Source organism: Megalops cyprinoides, chromosome 16, assembly GCF_013368585.1.
Source record: "Megalops cyprinoides isolate fMegCyp1 chromosome 16, fMegCyp1.pri, whole genome shotgun sequence".
In the NCBI taxonomy this organism is placed as follows: domain Eukaryota; kingdom Metazoa; phylum Chordata; class Actinopteri; order Elopiformes; family Megalopidae; genus Megalops; species Megalops cyprinoides.
In genome coordinates, this window is record NC_050598.1 from 27,873,531 (window position 1) to 27,898,168 (window position 24,638).

The window sequence follows — 24,638 nt, forward strand, 5'->3', positions numbered from 1 at the left end:
TAAATGTTTTTGATTTGATACTCAAGTTTTTTTTGAGATGGGGGCGTATGTAAATGTTTAAGAATACGTGGTATTAATAGCTTTATTGTCGTGAGAATAATGTTATTGACTGTGAAAGGAGTGGCCAAAGTGAGAAAACCATTGAGTGGAACACATTCAAGGAAATAAAGCACAAGGACTTCATCCTCAGCATGATTCCTGTTCTTCTGTCTGACCAACATCTATTAATCCAAACTTCACATTTCACAGAAAGAGCACTCTCAAGAATTAGTACTCAAACTGTATGACTATTACCCGATAGCATAAACTAATAATTTGAAAGTGTAAATGAGCCTTAATGAATCCTTTTCTGTGAATTATTTTACTGGTGAATTAGCAGTTTCCCCCAACCTGCTATATTCTATCTGTATGCTGCTGAAACAAGCTGGCCTGCCATATACTTCAAAGTAGGTCGTGGTGATGGTATGAGACTAGCAAGGTAGATAAGGAGCTTTATGAAAGGGAAAGGGTACTGTGTTACCCCCTTTGTTACCACCTGTAACATGTCAATGTTACCAGTGTATGATTGCCCCTATTTGATTGCAATTAGTAGCTAGAGTCGACCTCTGTCATTTATGATTTGACACATTCATCTGTGCTTTTAGCTGTTTGTTAGTTTATTTATTATTTATTTAGTGTTTTATGTCATTGCTACTAGCTTAAGAGTTTGAAAGGCAGCAGGTTACTTGTACTTGAAATTTGTTGTAGCTACTTGGCAGGGTTTGACTCCTGGCCAGGCAGAAAAATGCATACTAGCTTACTAATAGCCTACTAGTAAATGCATCTTTTCTCTCAATCTTGCTTTTATCCAGTTTTTTTTTTTTTTTTTTGAGAAAACTTGACAAAAAAATGCTCAAACGTCATGACAGAATAACTGTGTTCAGGAAATGAACTACTGTATTTTACATTGCGTCTGTGGGAAAGTAAGATTCGATTCATTCCTGAAGCATGCTGTCATAAATACAGAGACTGCCTGTGTATATATACATATATATGTATATATACATAAATACATACATACATGCTTAATCTGACTGAAGGATGTGAAATACAATAAACGGCCAAGTGCGTAACTTTATTGGGTGGTAAAAGGCAGTATTGGTGGCAAAGAGTGAGTATAACACTTGCGAGCGGTAGTGCCTGAATTGCAAAGGGAAGAAGGTATCTGATTTACAACAAGACAAAGTGATTTACAAGCCGGCAGTGTAATGATTTTACAGCCTCTAATGTCTAAAATGGACATATCAGAAAAGAGGAAGTCTCCTCATTAGTAATATCTTTGACGGCTTTCAATGGTGGTTTTTTAAACAAATTACACTGCAGGAGAAAAATGACATAAAGGTATGAGTGAGCAATGACAGAATCTCAAACCACAGCCTTTTATGCCTCCCGTGTTTTCTGCTGTTCTCAGTTAAAGACAGAACTTCAGACAGAGAGTGAAGCCAATGGCAAACAAAAGCAGGTTACTGGCAGTGTTAAAGCTAAAGTGATGATGTGTCCATGACAGAGATAGAAGAGGGGACGTTCAGCCGTGGGAGCCTTGGCTGTTTGTACAGCAAAATGAGACGCCAGGATAACAAGTGATGATTAAATTCTGGTGAACAGCAGAGTCCTTTTACATGTCCCTTATCAGGCCGCTGTGAGGCGCCGGCATTGGGTAGGCCCGGTATCGGCAGCGTTGCACGCACAGACGTATTTGCCAATCTTGTTAACAGACTGAGGGAGCAGGGACCAAAGGGCAAAGTGAGGGCTGAACAAACAGGCCGGGTGGAACCACTGGATCCAGCATCTCAGGGCCCTGAGATGGGAGGGTGTGGCACAGGGGGTAGAACATCCAAGCACCCAGAGAAGGGTAGGTGCGGCACAGGGGTCAAAGGTCCAAGCACCCAGAAAGGGGTGGGTGTGGTATGGGAGTCAGACATTTCACCTAAGGAGGGGAGGTGCACCAGGGGGGTTCTCAGTGCCAGGAGAGAGAAAGGTGTGGTGGGTGTGGAGGGTGAGGCAGGGGTCAAACTCACCTTGGAAACACGGGGGAGCCAAAACGACCCAGGCACCCTTATAGGAAGGTGTTGGATCTCATGGAACTCTTACAGAAAAGGGGCACAGTTATACGTCTGGTCGCTGTGAAATGATGGCCTAAATTCCAATGGAAGTAAGGCTTGAGAGCAGTGAGCGTACACTTTACACCGTACACACCCTCCCTTGAGTTGTAATGATAATGCTGCACATCAAAAACTGTGTTTAAGGTCAGGGTCAGAGATAGTCGAAGGTAAAGATATCGCTAGGCAGGGGAAACGCGTAGGAGAGCATGAGATTATTCATAAGGTATTTATCAGACATTTCTTCATCAAGATTTTGTGCCAATAACATTTGTGCAATTTTACCCTTTTCGTTTGGCCATGCCATTCTCCGACCCTCATGGTAATCCCGTCAGGGAACCGTTTCGCGGTTATCTGTGGGAGAGGGCCATCCCTCTGTTTCTTTGGCCCCTCCCCCTACACTTCCCATCTGGGAGAGACTTGCACTTTGGAACAGCATGTAATAAAACTCTTTTTTTCCCTCTAGAGATGCAAGCAGTTGCTATGTGGCATAAATTGTCAGATATGATAAGAAAAAAAAAAAAAAAAAAAAACACCCGGTCTCTTCTTTCTTTCTTCTTTCATTTTACCCGGAACAATCGCTTTTAAAGTGCAGCAAATGCTTGTTTTCTGAAAAAAAAAAAATTCCATGCATTCAGTTAGCAATTATACCAAGTGGAACTTGAAATTAATTTTAGGATGTCAGGCAGAAGGCCAATGAGCATTCGAAAACTAAGTTCAGGGAAAGGGTTTGGTTGGGCATACAGAGCACACACTGTCAGTGGCACTTTCAAATTTGATTTAGAATGGCTTGCTATGTTTTTGTTTTTTGATTGTTTTCATTTACCTCACGTACAGAATGAAAACTTAAAAAAGGAAAGTAAAAATGTTGATAGCTGAAAGCAAGATTCATATAAAAGAGAAAGCCACTCGACACCTGGAGTAGGCCAGAGGAAAGACATGGTGTGGGTGTGTGACAACCTGTGGCACTCGCCTCCCAGATTGGAAAAGGGCAAAGGGCCAAAACTTTATATGAGCAATAACCATTGGAGATATCCGATGGTTATGGGCCTATAGTCTTGGGGTCATATCGGGTTATATCATTACAGCATATTTTAGTTGTGTGTAGTAATTTAGTATTTAGTTATTTGGCAGACACTCGTATCCAGGATAAGAAAAACATATATACATTTCGGTAGTCATATAGAACCCTTCCTACTGTCACATTTGATTCATTTAATTATTGTGTCCATATTGTGGCCTCCTTGTCAAAAAATATTTTACACTACACTTTGGGGCACTGTTACCATGAAATTCATGGATGCCTAATGTGTCTCTTGATTTTCTATTGCAAAGCTGTTGCTCTTAATAACTTGTCTAAGTTTCTTTCTTTATTTTTTTTTTTTAATTTTATCTGACTTTGTTTTGTTGGACCTCTTGGCCATGCTGTTATTGAAAATAAGAATTTTTTCTCAGTCAACATGCCTGGTCAAAGATTAGTGAAATAAAATAAAATAAATTGACATGGGCTGGACATCTGCCTTATTTGAAATACAACACTTAGTGCAGCACTAAGTATAGATTTTCATGAACTGAAGAGAACTGTGTGTTTACCAAGGCACTTTTGCACTTTTGGTCTTAATCATGGGGAAACCATAAACTTTATTGTGGGGGGTGGGGGGGTGCTGTAATATTCCTCTCTGTGGTGACATAGTTACATGATCACCCTGACCGTGGCCTATAAATCTTACATATGATCATTATCTCTATAAAGTAGTTAGGTGTTGCATGAGGACATTTCTTTATTTACAGACCAGCGTAGTTTAGAAGTATCACTGTATCTTTGATTCTATTACGCTGAGCAGTGGCATTCCACAACCCCCCCCCAACACACACACACACACACACACACACAAAAGTTCAGGAGGTCTCCCTTTGCAGGTATATTTGGTCCTTGGCCAGCTACAATTATGATGGGCTAATTTCGATTTCAGCATGTGCACCAAAGCCATTTTTTTCGTCTACAAAGCCAAACCTCACTGCCACAGTGTGCCATAGATTAGACTGTTTCTGGCTGCATTTCAGTGCTCTGGGGGCTCCCGCATGGCTTCCATTGCGTGGCTGTCCCACACGCCACTGACACTGTGATTTACTCTTTGTTCTCACTCCCCTACTCTGTCGCATTTCCACGTTGAATACATTTCACTCTGCAGGGTTTCTCTGTGAAGTGCTCTGTGAGTCCTTTAAGTTTGGTTCATTGATTTCTGCCTTATCAACGCAACTGGGATGTGAGCTCAGACGATTCTCTGTGACTGTGTAACACACGTTCTGTTGGTGTAATGCTGTGTGCAGGTGGTTTGTATTTGGCCTGGCCTGATTATTTCATTTTTAATAGCATTCTCTGCAGATATAGAAGGTACTCATAAAGGACAATCAATTCTTTTCTATTCTGGGAGCTTATTAAAAATACTGTTGTGAAAGTAATTGCAATATTACTAAATTAATTAATAACGATAACTGCACAGGCAGCTTTGTGCTCATGTTGCCTCTATAGCATATCTATGTGAATATCTTGGGGGACACTGCGTCTCAGCCATTAAAAGACTTCAATCAATATGGGGGAAGCCCTGTTCCTATCGGAGAGAGTGAAAGGCCGCTGCCCTCCAATACTAGCACACAACTTTTGCTTCACTCAATAAAACCTACTACCCCTCAGCGCTCCTCATAGCTATGCTAGCCTCACTTTATGGGGCAGCTTTACCATAAACCTTTGCATTTACAATGGACTTACTGCTCACTAATAACCTCTGTATTGGTGAGATTCATTCTAAAATAAACAGAAGGGCAGTAAAACAATGGTAATTGGAGAGTTGTCAATGCTGTTATTGTCTATAAATGTCAGATATGCCTAAGTACCCTCATACTATAAATAGCTAATTAAGGCTACCGGTATTTACCTAATTAGCCCCCATGAATACTACTGAGGCATGTATTTCCAATAGCCAGTTTAAAGAAAAAAAGAAAGAACCAATATGCGAGATGCTTAAAATAAATGCATGGTGTTTGAGTCATATGTTCGGAAGCCCGGAAACTGTACAGACCCGCATTTTAATTATATTTTAAGCTTCTAAATTCACACATCAATGGTATTGAATGTATGCTTATAATACTGTATATACAAAAGTGTCAAAATATCAAAAAATTTCCTGTTTGTATTACAATATATGTATGCTCTGGTCATCAGCAAAAATGCAAAACTTTCTTATTTTAGAGCCAGTGTTATTATTTTTATTACAGCAGCCCTGAGAATGACAGGATAGTGGCTGCTAATTGTGTGTTTCCCTTAGTCTCTGGCAGGGGGCGCTGGATCTAAGGTAGCATTTCCCAGAGTTTTCTCTTTTGAAGCAGGTAAGAAATGCATCACTCTGATGGTCTGACAAACTCCAGGGTAATCACTGTGATTAACCTTTGCTTTGTTGATAAATAAATGATTTCAACACGACACAATAAAAACGCAATCTAAGACAAGTTCATGTTTAGCTACTTGCACATATGAGGCCATAGGTCACATTTTCTTGTGGTCATAAAAACCAATGTTTAACCAATGAAAAAGTAAAAGGAGCTTATCAGACACACAGAGAAGCTGAAGCAGGTGCGAGAGAGATGTACACAGGTTCTCAATCTATAACTTAATAAAAATTAACAGCATGGAAAATTCAGAGGGAATTGTCTATTAAAATATTTTTAAATGATTTTTTTGAATTCATACATTGATTCAACATAGTGATTGTACTCAGCTGTACATCTTAAGATTCATATTCTTGATTAATCAAATCATAACATTTCTTGATTTTGTGCCAAGCCACATGTCTTGGCAAATGGCCCTCCGCACTGGATGTCCATCTTGGTTTTACATACACAAAACTCAATGAAGTGGATTGTGGTGTGGAGCTGTGGTTGCTCCAGGCCAGAGGGAATGAATAATGTATGTCTGGTTTCTGCTGGGGCATCTTTCTGCATGAGGGTCATGTTAAACACCCCCACAATCAGTGTGGGGGCTTGGAGATCTGACCGCAGATCATCTTAAAGCTCCAACTCACCCACGAAAAGAGTTTCTTATAACCAACAACCAACAATGCTTCTGACAGATGCAGCACTGCTGTACATCTCGAGAAGCCTCTGAAAGGTCAACACTACATATCCCACCGCCAACACCAGTAGTAATTTTGCTCAATGGCGGTGATCGAGTAGGCGAGACTGAGCGTTAAATTATACCCACTTCACTGCCTCCTGGGCATTGCAGGTGTTTACCATAGATTGGTGCAATACTGAAGCATTGGAATTATTGGTCCCAATCCCATTTGTTGACCACTTCACTGCCTCTAATTCAGATTTCCCTTTTCATAACAATATTGTAGACGTCACCATTCATTATGGTGAAAAGCCCAATTACACAGAAGAAAATCACACAGAAGTCTTGAACTGTGTGTATGTGTTAGTCTCTTCTGTTGAGTTTAATCAACCAATTTCCTGTGGTGTGGAAATTACAGTTATTATGTCTCTGATGAGTGCAAACTGTAATCTGTTTCATAGAGTCCAACCACAGCTTGGTTTGTGGAGGCCGGTTTGTTAGGCATAGTCAGTTGACTCTGTCCTTCTGTTGCATTTTGATACCTTCTTATGGCATTTTCAGCAATGGATCACGCAAAAGCAACATTTTGGGGAGGGCAGGATAGAGTCATTGTCCGTCAGAGCAACAGTTGTCTTCGAACAGAGTTTCTCCGAGTCTCTGTCTCTTTCCAAACAGGGTCTCACTCAGTTTATGTCTCTCTCTCTCTCTCGCTCTATCTCTGAACACTGTCTTACCCAGGTTGTGTTTCTCTCCCTGTTTCTCTCTCTCTGTTTGAACAGGGTTTCTTCCAGGTTGTGTGTCTCTCTTTCTCTCTCACTCTCTCTCTCTCTCTGACTCTCACATTCTCTACCTCACCTCCCCTCCCGTCTCACGGTACCCCCCTCCATCGTCTCTCACTCTTCCTCTCTCCCTTTTCGCTCGCTCTGTCTCTTCTACCCCCACCTCTCCCGTGTTCGCTCCGAAGGGTGCAACCGTTGACGAGGTGCGAACACAACCATCTCGCTGCCAGTGTAGCATAGCAACCAGGCACGGACATGAAGCGTCTCCAAGCCGACCATCTACTGGAGGTAAGGAGGCGGCATGCCCCAGATCGTCGCTGGCTGCCCTGATTGCATGACAGTCTTCCCCAACCCCAAAAAGCTGTGATGAAGCGGAGGAAAGGAAACCCAGCATGACAGCAGCAGCATTTACATCTTTTGTTATCTCGGATTTACAGTGCTGTCCATAAAAGCTTCTCTGCGCTCGGCATTTCATCTCCTTCTCTCCCTCTCTCTCTCTTCCTCTATCCCTCCATCCTTTTTGTGCCGTTCCCTTGCGACAATGCAAGCAAGGAAATGTGTTCATCCTTTTTTTTTTTTTTTTTGAATCCGCCTTCCTCATTTGTTTCAGTGCAAAGCCATCTTTTACATTTTTATGTGCTTGATGTTGAGTACCAAGCAAATTTTCTCCATCCATGCCGATATGTATTTATTAGTATGAAAAATGAGGTGATATCAGTGAAACTGCATTGCTTTATGCTTTGGTTATCAAGTTATTTTTTTACACACCTGTGGCTGCATGCACATAACTCTGGACTGAAAAATATGTGCAGTTTGTGTTGGTGATGTGAACCTGATGATGTGAAAATAAATCCAGCTTCTCCTTGACAGAATGTTTCCATATTTATGTCAAAATGATTGTAATTTCCATAGTAATTTAAATGTTGGCAGTCTGATGCTTCTGGAAGCGTGTTGTGGTATGAGATAAGAATGCCGTAGAGAAATTATATTATGAATTCATTGCAAAAATTCAAATTTCCAGCATTAAAGACATCTCTGAACATGAACCCAGCACTCATCCTAACATTCAGTGAGGTTTATTTTCCTGCATTCCCTACCTGCAGACATATAATATCCAGAATGCCATAACCACCTGCAGGATCTTTCTGTGGCATGATGATATAAACTGACATGTTTTATGCCAAGCATTACATTGCACATTTGTGTGTGACATTTCTACGAAATTTCCAGTACTGTTGAATTCTGTGTGTTCACTTTGGTTGAATATGGATTTTATTGCTGTACACAATGTTGTTTTAGTTCTAGCAACAGGAGGAAGCTAAAGGAAAGGTGTTAGAAGCAAAGTAATATTTTCACTTTTATTATCATTATTCCATATAACAATACATATGTTGTTACTGCTGTAGGCTACGATCTTGTGGTTACCATGGAAACATTGCACTGGAAACTACCAATAGTATCTGTATGTGTGTGTGTGTGTGTGTGTGTGTGTGTGTGTTTGTGTGTGGGGCATGTGCATGTGTATGTAAAAGCATCCAGAATAGACATAATTCAATTAAATAAGTGAAGATGAAGTGCAAATGGATACCTTTTCTTGGCTACAGAGGCCAATCAACGCTCACAGAATATTTACGGAGGGCGATGCATGCAGGGTTTAATTATTCAGTCTGATGGGTTTGAGAACAGAACTAATACCGTGGCTCTTTGAAATGAAATGTGTGACTGGTTTCATTACTGCTGTATTTATAGTATGTGTGTTGGCTATTCGGATGGATTCTAGTGACACCGGTCATCACTCAGGCTTTGAGGGTGCATGCATCAGGATGATAGAGGATAGACTCTCACAGTCATCACAGCAAGATTATAAATGCATTAAAACGAGTAAAAAAATATACATATAAATGCTGATTTTTCTATGCACGTTCAGTAGTTGCTGAGCCACAGACACTACATGTCATCCATTGATATGTGGTACATTTACACCATGGGATTTCAAACTTCTTTTGTTTTGGAGCATTTTTACCCAAGGGCGTAATTAGAGGGACTGAAAACAGCGTGATTTCCTCTGCAGGGTTGCTTTGCTTTGATGCTCTGTTGTAGCACTGTTTCCCAGTTCTTTTGTCAAAGCTCACCCTGCCATAAATAATCTGTGAGGTCGTTCTGTTTTATTGCTGATTGTTAATCAGCTGTGGGACAGCAACAATGGGCCGCCGCGGCTTTTGAATCGGCCAAAGAGCCGTTCCGCAAACTCTCCGACAAGCCCCCGAGTCAAGGTTCCCCCGGTCGTTGTTCCTTTAATACAGTTAAACAGCAAGCACAGAGTACACAGCGGCCCTATAGAAGCCGGTGTCATAACTGTCACCACATGTCATATCGGAAGCTACTGTAAATAAGATAGAGAGCGAGGCTCCACTTATTGTGAGAGCTGAACATCTTATGTTGTTTTTTTTCACATTAGTCTCATAGAACCTCTGGTAAGAAAATAAGGTTTAAAGTCGGGAAAAAAAACCTATGGTAAGAAAATAAGGTTTAAAGTTACGAAAAGCACTTCTATGGTATGTTCACAGATTTTGTGGTGCAAATCCTCCAGAAACAATTCAGTGGGGCTGGGTGTGGTATTAGTGTAAAGATTCGGGGATTTTAACACTTCTCATTTAATCAAATACAATTTTCCATGTCTTTCGGATCCAGCCCAGCGCCCCGGACCTGCTGCTGAGCCCCAGTGAAGGAGGGGATGGCCTCCTGTCCGAGCTGGAGTACCCAGCAGACAGAGGCAACTGGACGGGCAAGCTGGACTTTCTGCTGTCCTGCATCGGGTACTGTGTGGGGCTGGGGAACGTGTGGAGATTCCCCTACCGAACTTACGTCAACGGGGGAGGTGAGAGACGATTTGGCAAAACAGGAAGCTACACTGAGTAATGAAGGGCTCCAGGAGGGCATATGTATCGGTATTCAGAGCTGAATTGCTCCTCTGGATTCATTCAGCTTAATCAAGTCATCTTAAGGGAAAGTGCTATGCAGTAATAAAAAGAACATCTACAGTCAGGGGGTGAATCTGGTGACCTACGCCGTATTACACTTAAGTGCCTCAATTCAACTGTGATTGTATTCAGTTCAAAATAATGAAGTCGTCTTGAAAAAAAAAGGAATTTTCTTCAAATACAGATTCATCTAGGAAGAGTAGTATTCTTTGAGTGGTTCATACTTTCTCTTACAATGCCCTGGCAGTTCTGATTGAATCCAGCGTCAGAGTTTAGAATTTACTCCCATCAGTGGGTGTTGTGACATTGCAGCATCCAATAATTGTGAAAAATCAGTCCACAATTGATTGAAAATAGTACGCCTGCTCATACGCATAGGAATGCAGATGAAATATTTGAATATTATTATCAGCCTCTCCCAGCCATGTCAGTCATTAGCATAAGTAGGGAACAGTACATTACCATCCCCACAGGGGCAATTCCATAAAGCTGATTCCTCAGCTTTGGGCCAATGGACCTGCAAGCTAATTGTCTAATTAGCTACATTAAAGCAGCTTTAATGAGCGGCATTGAGCTGACCCCAGCGTTTGTACTTTCAAGTGAAATTTGCATGAGCTCCTCTGTTCCACATATAGAGACATCAGGCCATCTGTCAATGAGAGAGAGCCCGTTACTTATTAACTTCACATTCATATCGTTTTAAGCATACAGTTATTATCAAACATGCATATTATTTATTTGTATAGCAAGTGAATCCAGGGCAACCTGCACAGCCTGAATTGATCATACTCTCCATTTATTCAGCTGGATATTTACAGATGAAATTCAGTACCAAGATTAAGTACCTTTCTGAAGGATGAAATTCCATCATCCTACCTGGGACTCCATGCCATACCCTTTCCGTTACAAGCTCTGTTATGCATCCACTACTTCACTGCCTGCTGGATATCTGAATGCAGCATGGAGCAATCAGAGAGTTTTCTGGACAAGATTAGTGTAGTAACATACCAAGCAGAAACTGATGCCATGTGTTTGAATGTCACCTACAAAAGTGTGTGTTTTAGATTGTTGGTGACTTATTTTGGGTTTTAATTGGCTCTCATGGTCTGCTTGTTGTCCTGTTATGATCAGGTTTCAGGAGCACAGCATTGGTAAACAGCCCTTATTGAGGCTGATTACTGCCTAGTATATACAACCATGCATTTCCCCTGGGTTTCTTCTCCCCTGAGACCTTTTCAAAGCTCACTGCTCATGCATTACAATGTCCATATGTTGCCATGCGCTCAGAATGAACTGAAATGGGAAAATCAAACAGGAAAATCAGTGGTGCATTCTAGGACAGAATGAGTAATCATATCTCATGATTAGTCATTATTGAAGTCAAGTTAGTCATTGTGTATGGACCTTCAATGAAATGATGCAATGTCTTTTGAAGCCCTTTCCAGTAAATATTTTCAAAAAAAACAAATACACTTCAAGGGCATCTTCATCCATTCTGCTGGTGATGACGAATGCCGTGGGTGCCTGTTAAGCTAACCGTGTTCAGAGCCAGTCTCATTAAAGAGGCATCACACGTCTGCTCTGCACCCTGAGTTTACAGTGAATCGCTTTCCTTTGCCAGGCGCCTTCCTCATCCCGTACTTCATCATGCTAGCTATCTGCGGTATCCCCATCTTCTTCATGGAGCTATCGCTGGGTCAGTTCTCCAGCCTTGGACCCTTGGCAGTCTGGAAAATCAGCCCCTTCTTTAAAGGTGAGAGGTCGTCACACAGTGAAGTAGTGTGATGTTGAAGCTGAGGGATCAGTAAATGTTAACTAGGTAGAGGGTAGTTGAAAGTGAAGGGTTAGCAGTTACAAAATCAATACCTCTTTGCCAGTAGGTGGTAGAAACAAAGGTGGTGCCCGAGTAGTATAAGTGTAAAATAAAAATATATAACCAAATAAAATCACTTCAAAGCAAGCAAAGAAAACAGCACCCTTCCAAATGAGTCTCAGAAATGATACTGGGTATCTTCTACTAAAGAGGTAACAACCTGGATTAAAACAGATGATGGATAATAGAATCAAGAATAAAATAGATTTAATAATAATGCAGTGCAGTGAGTGGTGACCTCTAGTGGCTGGCAGATCTCACAAATCTGAAAATAAATTCCATCTCCTCCTCTGTGTATCTGGCCAGGAGTTGGCGTGGGGACGATACTGATTGTCTCCCTAGTGGCCATCTACTACAACATGATCATCGCCTACGTGCTGTTCTACCTCTTCTCCTCGCTGACCAGCGACCTGCCCTGGGAGCACTGCGGTAACTGGTGGAACACAGAGCGATGTCTGGACCACAAGGCGGCCGCAAACCGATCCGGATACGGCCTCAACACCACAGGCACCGTGAGCCCCAGCGAGGAGTACTGGAGGTGAGCCAGGGTGCGGAGCTGCCCCATCCCACAGGAGCGTCTAAAGGAGAGTGCTGAAACCTATCCCTGGAGAAAGTGTGTAGGCCCAGCAAAATCAGTCACACCACATAAAGGATATTTCCCCTCTCTCCATTCAAGCTGCTGACCCCATTGATTTTTTTGTCTTTGCCAGTTAAGTTAATGGTTCATCTCTGTCATTTGGCATATTTGCTGCTATTAGCATGTGGCCGTAGTACTAGCTCCCTGGAAATGGCACAGCCTTTTGCGTCAACAGAAAGAGATCAGTGAATAGGGTAAACTACAGCAGATAGGCATAGACTATTCCTGGATATCACAGAGTATTCAATATTTTATTATTAAGGAAGTCAAAAATCTGCAGGCTTGTGGCACAGGAGTGTTTCCTAACCCTGTTTTTGACTACACTTTGTAGCGAACAAGGTGACAACACAGATAACTTTTTTTTCACTAACAGCACAGCCAGACTGAGGATCAGGTCACAGACACAATTTACATGCTAACCTCCCGGTACGGTTGGACACACTGGCATGCAAATGAGCTTAACTTACTCCAAAGAAGGGCTGCCCGCTTTGTATTATATTGCTCAACTAAGGACACAAGAGAAATCACATACACCCCACATAAAATGAATGGAGCATAAAATGTGTAATTTATGAGTGTGTAAATTATGGTATTGCCGTAATCAATTATTACATGGCTGTTTAAAGGAATGAATGCAAAACAGATATCAGGTAAATATGCAAATGCTTTATCTCAGTTTTCTGAGTTATCTATTTTGCCATGCCTCGATGGCCTGAAGTTGTTCACCTTCATTCTCAAGAGCTCCAGGAATTTTTTTTAACCACTAACATTGTATACATAACTGAATAAATCTACACAGTTAATGGTAGTCTTAAACATTGAATCCAGTTGCATCTTTATTATAGTTTTGAAATGTGCTTTTTCTTGTAATGTTTTTTTTTCTCTCTTTTTTCTTTCTACTTTTCAAATGACTGTTTCAGTTATTTGGTTATTTGAATTTATTTCAATTTTGTTCGTTTATTCGTACCCAAAGCCAGTGGTAATGGTACCAAAAGTCAATCCCAGCTGGTACCCCCTGTTCTATACTGTTGAGAGCAGAGAACAGAGACATGTAGGATAATTTTATTCATAATGTATTGTACATCTTCTGTTCCTCAGATCTAACAAATAACATAGATAGATATGTATTGAACTGAGATATGAACTAAGTGATAACAATGTGTTTAAAAACATACATAGTGTATGGAGCTGAAATGGTCTGTTAACTATTAATTATATTAAGAAAAACACAGATCTTTAGCAGAAAAATATGAAGGTCCTTTACACATTATTTTTTCATGCCTTTCATACCTAAAAGTCAGCATAAAATCTTGTTGCCATGGTTTCATGAGTTCAATTAAAAAGGAGAATGCCGTTATAGCCAGCCAGGTCTGAGGAATGTCAGAATACAAAAAAGGTCACCGCTAACAATTACGCAGCAGTTACAAGAACAGAGGTGGTCAGTGCGCTTGCTGTGATATATAAGTGAGAGAAATGTAACATTTCTATGTCCTGTTTCCTGGCGGATGACTCACAATGGTCGCTGAAGCCGCCGAGTCCTGCACATACAGGGCAGCTCAGGTGTGGGCCACCCGGGGGCCGTCCGCTGGAACCTGTGCCTCTGTCTGCTCCTCTCCTGGGTCATCGTCTACCTGTGCATCCTCAAGGGGGTCAAGTCTTCAGGAAAGGTGAGCCCGCTTTCCGACACGGCCAGGTAAGGAGCTGGTGCTGTTCTAAGGTAACTTCTCCACAGAGTGGACTCTCTAGCCCCTTTCTGCTCCATCATAATTGTAGAAGTAAGCTGTGCAATAAATTGAGAATGAGTGGTAAAAAATATGGAGTTATTGATGTTCTCCGATTCACAATTGATGCAACAGTGTTGACTGGCAGCCCCTACATTTAGTTGCTATAGTTACTGTAATGGTAATAACAGATTTTGTATTGGATAGACTAAATGGATATTAGGAAATGGTTTGAAGCCAGATCAGGCAGAAATTCCTGGGCTGACAGTCTATGGTAAGTGTCATCATTGTCCACTGATTGCCTCAGCTTGTAACTGTCTAACCCCAGATGCAGATATGCAGAAATGTGAGACTATGTAGACCCAGCTAGTCAGGCAGTTCCTTCCCTGACACATGCCTTCACATGATTTTTGCCTTCTCTTGTTGAGAGACTGACAGCTACTGTACCCCTCAAGCATGCTGGGTATCCCTGCAGTTACTCTTGAAAGACAGAGTCAAAGCCCGGCACCAGCTTGTGTTCAATACAAGCGTAAACAAATACAATTTCATACTAAACCATGCTCAGTTAATGATGCGTATTTACCTCACACTATCATGGGAGAATGAAGTAGTCATTCACAGCCTTGGGTATTCACACTCATTACACATTCAGATGCAGTTTTTAATTTCCATCCTCCACAAATCCGTCCATTTATATTGTTCAATATCTTTTCACGTCACCATGGCAACGTGTCTCAGAGCCTCCAGTTTGTGTTGATCTGATATGATCAGCTGTCTGCCCAGGGCCTCCTTGCATAAAAAGAACAACACAGAAGGCAAATTGTAATGAGGGGGGCGACGTGTGATAACAGACACATCGCAGCCATTCCGCGCACCGAAGCACACGCTGTTGCTCTTTCCAGCTAAACAGTTTAGCAGCAGATCTGCGGATAGCTCTCTGTGACATGCCGTGAGCTAAACAGGCACTTGTGCTGTCTATAAGCCCTGTTACCTGACCCCAAACATACATGTTCTGTCTGGATCTCTAAGTGTGACTGTGCTGACCTGATCTCTCTGTCTTATCCAGGTGGTGTACTTCACGGCCACCTTCCCCTACGTGATCCTTCTCATGCTGCTGGTTCGAGGGGTGACCCTGGACGGCGCCTGGCTGGGCATTAAGTTCTACCTCACCCCACAGTTCGACCACCTCCTCACCTCTAAGGTGTCGTGCATTACCAGTAACTGGCCAGTTTGAACAAGTCATAGTGCTTCGGCTTGGAGAGAAAAATTATTTGGTTGGCTCAGAGGAGTCGCTGACTCTTCTATCACGAATGGCAGCAGATTTCCCAGCAGTCTTTGTGCAGCTCTCAGAAATAGGCTGAAAGGCTTAATTGATTCAATCAAGACAAGTTTAATTTTGTTTAGTGGTTAAAGTGCCTATAGACACTGTGCTGTATAAGCAGTAGGCCTGAGTAACTTTTTACATGTAAACAGGACAGTTGCAGTCCCTGGTCAGTTCCACTTGCTTTGCCTGACCATCCCTATGGTTATTCACAGAAGGCCCCCAGGGCCCAGGAGCTGTTTTAAATACGACTGCCCAAAGGAAGCTGCTTTGCATTTCCCAGAGTCCTCAGAGGTGAATTGCGCCGAGGGCATTGTGCCAGGTGTCAACAACCCTAGGGTTTGTATACTAAGAATCCCTTAGGTGTCGTTGACCTCTTGTGTTAGATAAAGTCCCTTGAATGACAGCTCGTCTTGTGATATTCACATGACATAGGCAAATGGTACAGGCTCATGATATGTTTTTTATGCTTTTTCCTTTTTCCAGGGGATTGACTATGACCCTTTCTACGAATCAGGGTTATGATTTTTTCCTATGGGCGTGGGGTTTCATGTTTGCTCCTTGTGATGTTTCAGGTTTGGATCGAAGCTGCTCTGCAGATTTTCTACTCACTGGGAGTGGGGTTCGGTGGCCTGCTGACCTTTGCTTCATATAACACCTTCCACCAAAACATCTACAGGTTTGTATGTCTTTGCCATGTGGAAGGTGACCGGTGGTACCCCTGCACCCTCACCTCCAATCCTTTGCAAAGATGAACTCCAGCTCTCAGAGGAAGTGGGTGGGGAGATCTTTGTTCACTGCTGGCTCCTTGCCATTGGACTTTCAGAGAGGTGAAGGCCCCCGGCTTTCCTTTTGTGTAATTCCGTGAGGGAAGTGGTCCAGGTGCCAGGGACAATCTGCCCCTGGGTAAACAAGCTTTCGCTCACATCAGCACAGGGAGTGGCTGCGAGGAGCCATCCAGTGAATCTGTCAGCTGCAAAAATAAAAGAGATTGTTTTATGGCCCTGTGAAAGAGTCCTACCTCTAGGGAACGGGCCGCCGTAAAAGTGGTTAATCAGTTTTCACCTGATGCTGAGAGTGGAGTTAGGCAGATTCTGTCACTGCACACCTGCACACAGCACGTTCCCGCTCGGCATGGCTATCAGCATATTTCATTGCAATAAATTCCCTACAGTGAAACAGGCAAAATACACATTAACAATACCCATTTTCATTTGTTGTACATTGACAATAATATCACTTTTAGAAGGGTAAAAGAGCATTAGCTAACAGCTTGGGCAGGCTCATTTTCAATGACGCATATTTTTTTTCCCAAAGATGATAAGCTGTCATGTACACATAAGACAAAATGAAATGAATTGTCTCTCTAATATCATAACAGGTGGAACCAGAACAGCTGAACACTTTCACTAAGGGCCAGATACTATCTCAAAAGTCACAATAGTATAGGAAGACTGCACATTTTTTCCTCTTGCAATGCAGAAATGCTCTGTTTCTGTCATTGCAGGGACACCTTCATTGTGACGTTAGGTAATGCCTTTACCAGCATCTTGGCAGGCTTCGCCATCTTCTCTGTGCTGGGCTACATGTCTCAGGAGCTGGGGGTACCTGTCAACCAGGTGGCACAGGCAGGTAAGGCCGCTACACAGATATCACAGATAGCAAATGTAGATAACTGTTGGCAAATGATGTCACACTGGTAGAACACTCAAAAGCTATATTTAAAGAGGCTTCTCTTTTAAGTTACAGAGTTCTAGTTTATTAAAAAGTTAATGTACAATTATGAATACAGGGTGCATCTGAAATGGCTATCATGGCTATCATGATGCGTCTGATCTGACATGTTCTCATTACACACACACACACACACACACACACACACACACACACACACTCACTTTTTATGATACACTGTAGCTGTTTGTATGTGTTTTGCTATGGTTACATTGTCATTCCTATGACAGTCTGTATTGTGAGGCTGTTCCTGTGCCACCTCCTCAGTGGGTTTAGTTGCTGTTCACAGGCAGAGATCAAAGGCAGTTCCCTCTCCCTGGAGATGGAGGGACGGACTGTCTGTCCTTTGTGTCCCCTCCTGGCCACACTTTGCCCTCTTGCCTAAGGTCCCCTCCCCCGCCCAGAGAGAGGCCTGATGAATGGAGTACCCTAACAGTCATTAGGCCTGGAGATGAGTTACACAAAAACACACAAACAGACATACAGATTCCCCCGCTCCCCCCCCCCCCCCCCCACATACACACACACACACACACACACACACACACACACACACACAAAGACACACACATACAGTAGGAGAAGCTGCTTAGGGGTCAGTGGAATGGTTAGTTTTTAGAATGGCCTTTGCATAAGGCCAGTGGCTTTGGCTGAGGTACCATTGCAGCAGGTTTGAACTGCTGAATGGTACAGCTAGCATGTCTTTTTTAAGTTTGCTGTGATGTGTGAGAGGTTAACAAGAGCCATAGTATTTTCGACATGTGTTGCTGCATGACGTTACACTAAATATTTGACAGATGGGCACCATTATCCAGGAGAATTTACATAGTTTACGTTTTATTTGATTTAATTTTGTCCATTTAAAAAGCTGGCTCTGTAGTGGGTCAACTCAGGTCAAAAACTCCTTGCTAAAACTAACAACAGAAATGAGACAATGAGATTCAAACTCGCAACCCTTAATCCCTGGTTCCAGGACCTGGGCTGGCATTCGTGGTGTATCCGCAGGCCATGACGATGCTGCCACTGGCCCCGCTGTGGTCGTTCCTCTTTTTCTTCATGCTCCTTACCCTCGGGCTGGACAGCCAGGTATTCCTTCGCATTTGTCTGTTGCAGAACTGTTTACTAAGATGCTACATTGGTGGTTGTGCAGTCTGCAAATTGCATTGCAACATAGTTCATATGAAGACCGAAGTGTTTTTATCATTCATGTAGTAGGAGTAGCTTTACTAGATAATATATCACTTTATATTTTATATTTTTTGAATGCTCTTACATTGGGTAAATTACTGCACATATCTTATACCTATGGATTATCTGATCATTCAGCTTGAGATATTCTGAAGAAACTTTGGCTGATTATCTTTCCTGTGGATTTGGACAAGGTTGTTGCAGTGCAATGCTCTTATCCAGAATGAATTACCTATGTTAAAAAAAAAAAACTCAAAAAAATTGCTCAGCACATCCACTGCTACACTCTGCTGTGGATTTGCAAAGAATCATACATTCAGAAACCAGCGGGACAGGAACATTTTACCTTCTGAGAGAAGCGGCAGAATAAAAGTGCCGGTTTTTACTTCTGGTGCAGATGGGCATTTACACTACATGAGGCTGAAAAACAGGGTGAAGCATCTCACATTTCCACAACATTTAAAGAAACAAATGTGAAACCACAACTGGGTTGAAAACATCAGAAATGACAGCTGAGACAAAAAGAACCTGCGTTGGTAAACAAATATGTTCAGACGAGTTTGTATCCATCACCCTGGACCTTTGCATAAGCAGACACAGTAGAATGTTTCACAATACTTACGAGCCAGTGCATTTAAGTCTGTTTAAGCCAGAGACGTTAAATGTTAACCTGAGGACTAAAATGTTAACCCTGACTCAATGGCATCTCTAAGGTATAGGGGTCCTATCTTAATTCCAAAGCAATCACCCTCTCATGTGTAAGGCTACTTAGAAAAAAGTGTAACCTCACTAACCTCAACCCTCCCAAGCTATCCCTGCAAAAAACAGACATTTGTTCTGGGTTGACTGGCTCAGTTAAACTGGAGCCGATGGACAACAGAGTAAGGAGACACCTCTAATTGCTTTCCTTTATTATACTAACAAAACTGATTGTGCAAATTGTGTTTTGTTTTTGCTTGTCTGCAGTTTGCATTCATGGAAACGATTGTCACAGCAGTAACTGACGAGTTCCCTTACTTCCTACGGCCCAGGAAGGCCCTTCTTTCTGCCTGTGTCTCTATTGCCATGTTTCTCATGGGTCTTATTCTCACAACAGAGGTACTCTTACTCGTTACTCTTGATTTCTTCATTTTCCCTTTATTTGACATCTTATTAGTCTATTTTAAAATTTACTGATAATGGTAAGCTAGGCATAGAGCACAAGGAATTTTCCTATGAAATCAATTGATAAAAGTGAATACTGACTAATACAGTCAATAGAAATGACTGGCTCATAGACACCAGACCTGCTGTGGTCCTGGACTGAATATATTCCACTAATACAGATATAACATATAAACACATTAAAGTAAATGTCCTTTGGCTCAATCAGCTCATCCAAGCAAATACTTTCTTTGGGCATTCATTTTGTCATTGAATAACCATAAGGGCCTTTAAGGGTAACAAGTCTGAACATGAATCTAATCCCAGTCCATGAGTCTAAATGATTTTTTTTTTCTAAGCATGGGCTAACCTTTATGCTTACACAGATAATGTGGACACATTATAGAACCTGGTGCTTATGACCCATAGTACAGCATCCATCAATTATGCTGCATTATCTCCATAATTTTACCCAAAGCTTATTGTTCCACAAGAGCCAGAATACAGCTTCCAATGCATCTTCAAGGTGGGTGACTTATCAGTCTTTTTTCTCTCATTGCTAAGGGTGGAATGTACTGGCTGGTGTTGTTCGATGACTACAGCGCAGGGTTTGGGGTCATGGTGGTTGTCATCACTTCCTGCTTTGTCATATCACAGATCTACAGTAAGACAAACTTCTCAAAATCATATCTTGTTTTGTGAATATTACTGTGTACCAATCTGTGGGGACCAATAAAGAGATCTGATCTGTGTTTTCTTCTCAGGTGTGCAGAGATTTTCCAGGGATATCAGGATGATGCTTGGGTTTGAACCTGGGGTTTATTTCACCACCTGCTGGAGGTTTCTCTCCCCATTCACCATGGTGGTAAGTCTGCATTTCCTTCTAGATAAATGACAGAAAGGTTAAAAGAAAAATAAAATGGAGCTTCCAGATAGTTCATTTGGCTAAAACATTCATTCCAAGCACAGGCTGAGTCCCAAAAAATAAGACACAAGAACAATGTCAGCGCAGCGCAGGGCTCCACAAAGCATTGGATTCACTGTCATGTGGCTCTCACGCAGAAACTCACCATCAGCATTTCATGAAGTGCTAATTTACAGGGTGTGATTTAAGATTCAACGCTCATTAACAAATTCAAAATGACACTTTAATTCTCTACCACATCACAGGCAGAGAAAATCACGTGCGTAGTTTCCATACTGTCTGTCGATGACGTCGATGATGTGAAAGCCAAAAACAATTCTCTCTTGAATGAAAAACTGAGTTGCAGAAACAGGGAGAGCTGTACACTGTCTGATTATTGACAGCAAGGAAGATCTTCTTGTATCAGACTGAACGTGAAATGTGTAAAATAAAAGTAAAATATATGACATAAAATTATGAATAGTAGGTATCTGCCATAGCTGGAGCATTTGACTTTTAGATAATTCATTTCAACGCCGTTACATGATAGTTTCTGGTGGTCAACAATTCTTCTGTAAAATGTGACAAATTCTGTTTCGTTTAAAGCGAGGGGTGTGATTGAAAAGGTTTGTTTACTTGTAATCTTGCAAACATGGTGAAGATGAAGAATTCATAAAGATTCAGAAACAGAGGGCAGAAGATGAAATGGCAGGTCACAGATGGAGTGACGTATCAGGTGCCGTTGGTCGTGCTTGCACCTTTCTTTCTTCCTCCTGGTCTGCAGGCCTTACTGGTGTACAGCATCGTGAAGTACCAGCCCTCGGAATACGGGACGTACAAATTCCCCCGCTGGGCGGAGGTGCTGGGCATCCTGATGGGGCTGTTTCCCTGCCTGATGGTGCCGGCGGGCATGGGGCTGGCACTCCTGAGGGAGGAGGGCACCTTCATGCAGGTAAACCTCGCTCCATCCACATGTCCAACGAAACTAGCGAAAGATTGGGTCACCGGCACTGTGGTCTGCTGGTAATGTGCGAGTCATTTAACCCAAGGGTTAGCTGGTTTAGTCCCCTACTGGAGGAGGGCAAACCCTGTTGTACCCTTGAGGAAGGTACTTAAGCAAAATGTTGGCAAATATCAAGTATAAATGGATGATAAGTAAGTTATGGAAGTCATTCTCTATTAAAAAAATTAATTAAAAAATGATGTCCTTTAACTGGATATTACCACACAGTACATATTGTTAATCAAGCCTATTAAAGATATTTACTTGTTCAGTGGAAGTGTCAGCAGTTTAACTTTACAGTCATATAGAGGCTTGAAATAAATGAGGTAAAATGTTTTCTGGGAAACGTACATGGAAATTAATTCCACTGAAAATGTTTAGTAGACATTATGAAGCACTCTACCCACATTGAGTTTTCTCATGTCTTACCTCATATTAAAGGAGTCACCCATAGGCTCTGCTGTGAGCCTGTCGACCACAAGCAGGAGTCCTTTACAGAGACCAGCGCCACGCTTTGGGCCTTTATGACTCTTTTGTTTACAAAGCGCATTGGCAAGCAAATGAAATACTTCATTGGTATCAGATCAAAACTTCAACAATTCAAGGTCTATACAAGATTAAACCAAGAGTCAGGCCACATAACTGTAATTTCACGTTACTTTTTAACCTGATCAGTCACATGCGCTGAGTAACACAGCAATGACATTATATGCTTCTGACGAGCTGCTGTCCAACTCATGTCACCAAAAGCTGTGTTTTTGCCAAATGGGTGAGATGACAAATGTGAAACATACTGCGCCATAATTCTGATTTTTAACCCAGTTGGACTGACAACATCAGCGCAGAACATTTTGCAGGCTGAATGATTTTTCTGCGTCAGGATTGCACGGGCAGAGCATTGAAGCATAGCGCCAATCACCCTGAAGATGTGAAAATCTGTGAAACTGTCAGCACTGTTGTTAAGTCTCATCCCAACTCACAACACGCACAATACCAATACACCACAGGGCCACTGAACTGGTGGAAGCTTTATTTTCTTATGATGGTTTGAAAGAACTCTTTTTGGAAGATATAATGATCCTCGATTTTCTCAGATCGTGGCATTACATTATCAACACATTATCATTATCAACTTATATTTTGAAATATTAATATTGTATGTGTATATCTTTAAGTATGTTTTGATTTATCTGTTTTTTTTAAATTATTTTTAAATGTCATTTAAGTGTTTTTTTCCAGTGTTTTGGAATTACTCACAAATTAGTTTCAATTGATAATGTTAATTTCATTCATTTCATAAGTACTAGTGTAAGTCAATTACTGATGTTTTGTTCAAAATTTATGATCTAAAATTTTATCATTGAGAGACCCTGTTCATATATTGATAATATGCACCTCTCACCTGATTTTATGGAACCAGAAAGTGTTCGTGCACTGATAATCAGGGGACTCAAAATGTAAAAATCTTTAAAGGTGTCCTGAAGCAAATCTTGTTTATCAGGCATTATCGGGTCAACAGCAGAATGTGACTATTAGAGGGTGTTGAATCTATCACCAGATGGTGGAAGAGAACCAGTCCTAGCCCTCTAAAGTATCACAGACCTACTGGTATCTTATCTTCCACAGGATATTGCAATTATTATTTGTCAGGGTCTGAGCAGCTACTCCTTCTACTTGCAATAAAAGGAAAATTTACGGACAGCCATGATGGCAGTAAAACTGTACAGCAGTTACCTGGGATATCAGGCAGTATCGAGCCGCCAACGCCTAGCCTCCACTGTGTTCCTCCTTTCAGTTTTGAGACCAAATGAAAATAATTCCTCTGCGCCCAGCGGGAGTCAAACTTGAAGAGTGGCACTGTGGTTTTAAAGAATGTTGTCTTAACACAGAACGTGGACATCACATGAGGATTAGATGGAGTCTCCCCGTTCTACTTGGTCTACTATATGTGCATAGTTGCACATATATGACTGGCAATAATTAACATTAATAATTTTGTAAAATATACCCTATTTTGACATAGGGTACACTAGGCACACAAATACATTGATGCTAATTAACAATATTAGTTACGTTGGGATAGGAGTTGTTTTTTGTGAAGTTGGAGAACAGCATGACCAGATTTTCCATATTCGTGTCATTAGTATTATCATGAACCTCCAATTTAGAGAATGTATCAACATTGTATTGTACTATTATAGTGAATCATTATGTCAGTTTTATGCTTTAGGGGTCCTCTTTTGATATCAGGCATGCACTTGAAACCCTTCGATTAAAAAATTGAGTTCCATCCTTCATATTGAATTACTGGTGATTTCACAAAGCAATGGTTTCACATCAATGACAAATCATCATTTAATGTCAATTAATGTAGCTTCTGAAAATGAACACTCCACACATTTTCAATTGACTAATGTTGGACACAGCTCCCTTGATTCAAATGGTTGTCAATGAAAAGAACATTTTTGTTGAAATCATCAGACTCACAGCGATTTCTGTCTCTGAACACTTTTTGCAAATAAATAGGATTTGGCCCAACCACCACCAATGGGCAGATTTATTCCCTTTAAATGGAGAAATTTTGAAAATGCAATTGATATTTTACAATATTGACCATATCTTTTTACCTGACCTTCTCTCAGAGGCTGAGACAGGCCATCCGGCCAGCTCCAGATTGGGGTCCTGCCTTGGAGGAGAATCGGACAGGCATCTACGTGAACACCCTTGCAGGTTGTCAGTCTCCTAGGCCACTCATGGTCCACATGAGGAAGTATGGCGGGGTGACCAGCTATGAAAACACTGCGATGGAGCTGGATAAAGAGATGGAGGAGGATGAGGAGTCCACAATCTGAGGCCCGTCCTCTGTGAAGGACGCACCTAGACCCCTGCCGCAATTTGGATTTTCTTCCGGTGCTACTGAGGCTCAGAGTGCATTTTCATCAGTCTTTTCCTTTTTGGTTTTCATTCACTGATGCATATTGCTATGGAAATGTGTCAATTTAACTGGGATTGGAGTGGCAATTCCAGACACAGACATGTGTGGCTATGTGAGTACATTTGTGACTGTCTGTCTGATTGGCGTGGTTACACATTGACTATCGATCA

The 24,638-nt window shown here is 41.7% G+C and overlaps 1 protein-coding gene across 1 annotated transcript; it reads left to right on the forward strand.

The window, feature by feature from the left end:
* The first annotated feature begins 7,251 nt into the window (after window positions 1-7,251).
* On the forward strand, window positions 7,252-24,413 carry LOC118790941 (sodium-dependent proline transporter-like). The gene is made up of 14 exons (XM_036548086.1): window positions 7,252-7,316; window positions 9,720-9,906; window positions 11,631-11,762; window positions 12,189-12,420; window positions 14,048-14,186; window positions 15,307-15,441; window positions 16,137-16,240; window positions 17,069-17,193; window positions 18,269-18,381; window positions 19,450-19,581; window positions 20,191-20,290; window positions 20,391-20,491; window positions 21,315-21,482; window positions 24,176-24,413. Exons 1-14 carry the CDS (start codon window positions 7,284-7,286, stop codon window positions 24,383-24,385), a joined length of 1,911 nt encoding a protein of 636 aa, XP_036403979.1. The 5' UTR covers window positions 7,252-7,283; the 3' UTR covers window positions 24,386-24,413.
* Window positions 24,414-24,638: the final 225 nt, after the last annotated feature.

Coding starts and splice junctions, on each gene's coding strand:
- LOC118790941 (XM_036548086.1), top strand. CDS start 7,284: ATGAAGCGTCTCCAAGCCGACCATCTACTGGAG. Junction 15,442..16,136: donor ACCACCTCCTCACCTCTAAG/GTGTCGTGCATT, acceptor GTGATGTTTCAG/GTTTGGATCGAAGCTGCTCT. Junction 21,483..24,175: donor AGGAGGGCACCTTCATGCAG/GTAAACCTCGCT, acceptor ACCTTCTCTCAG/AGGCTGAGACAGGCCATCCG.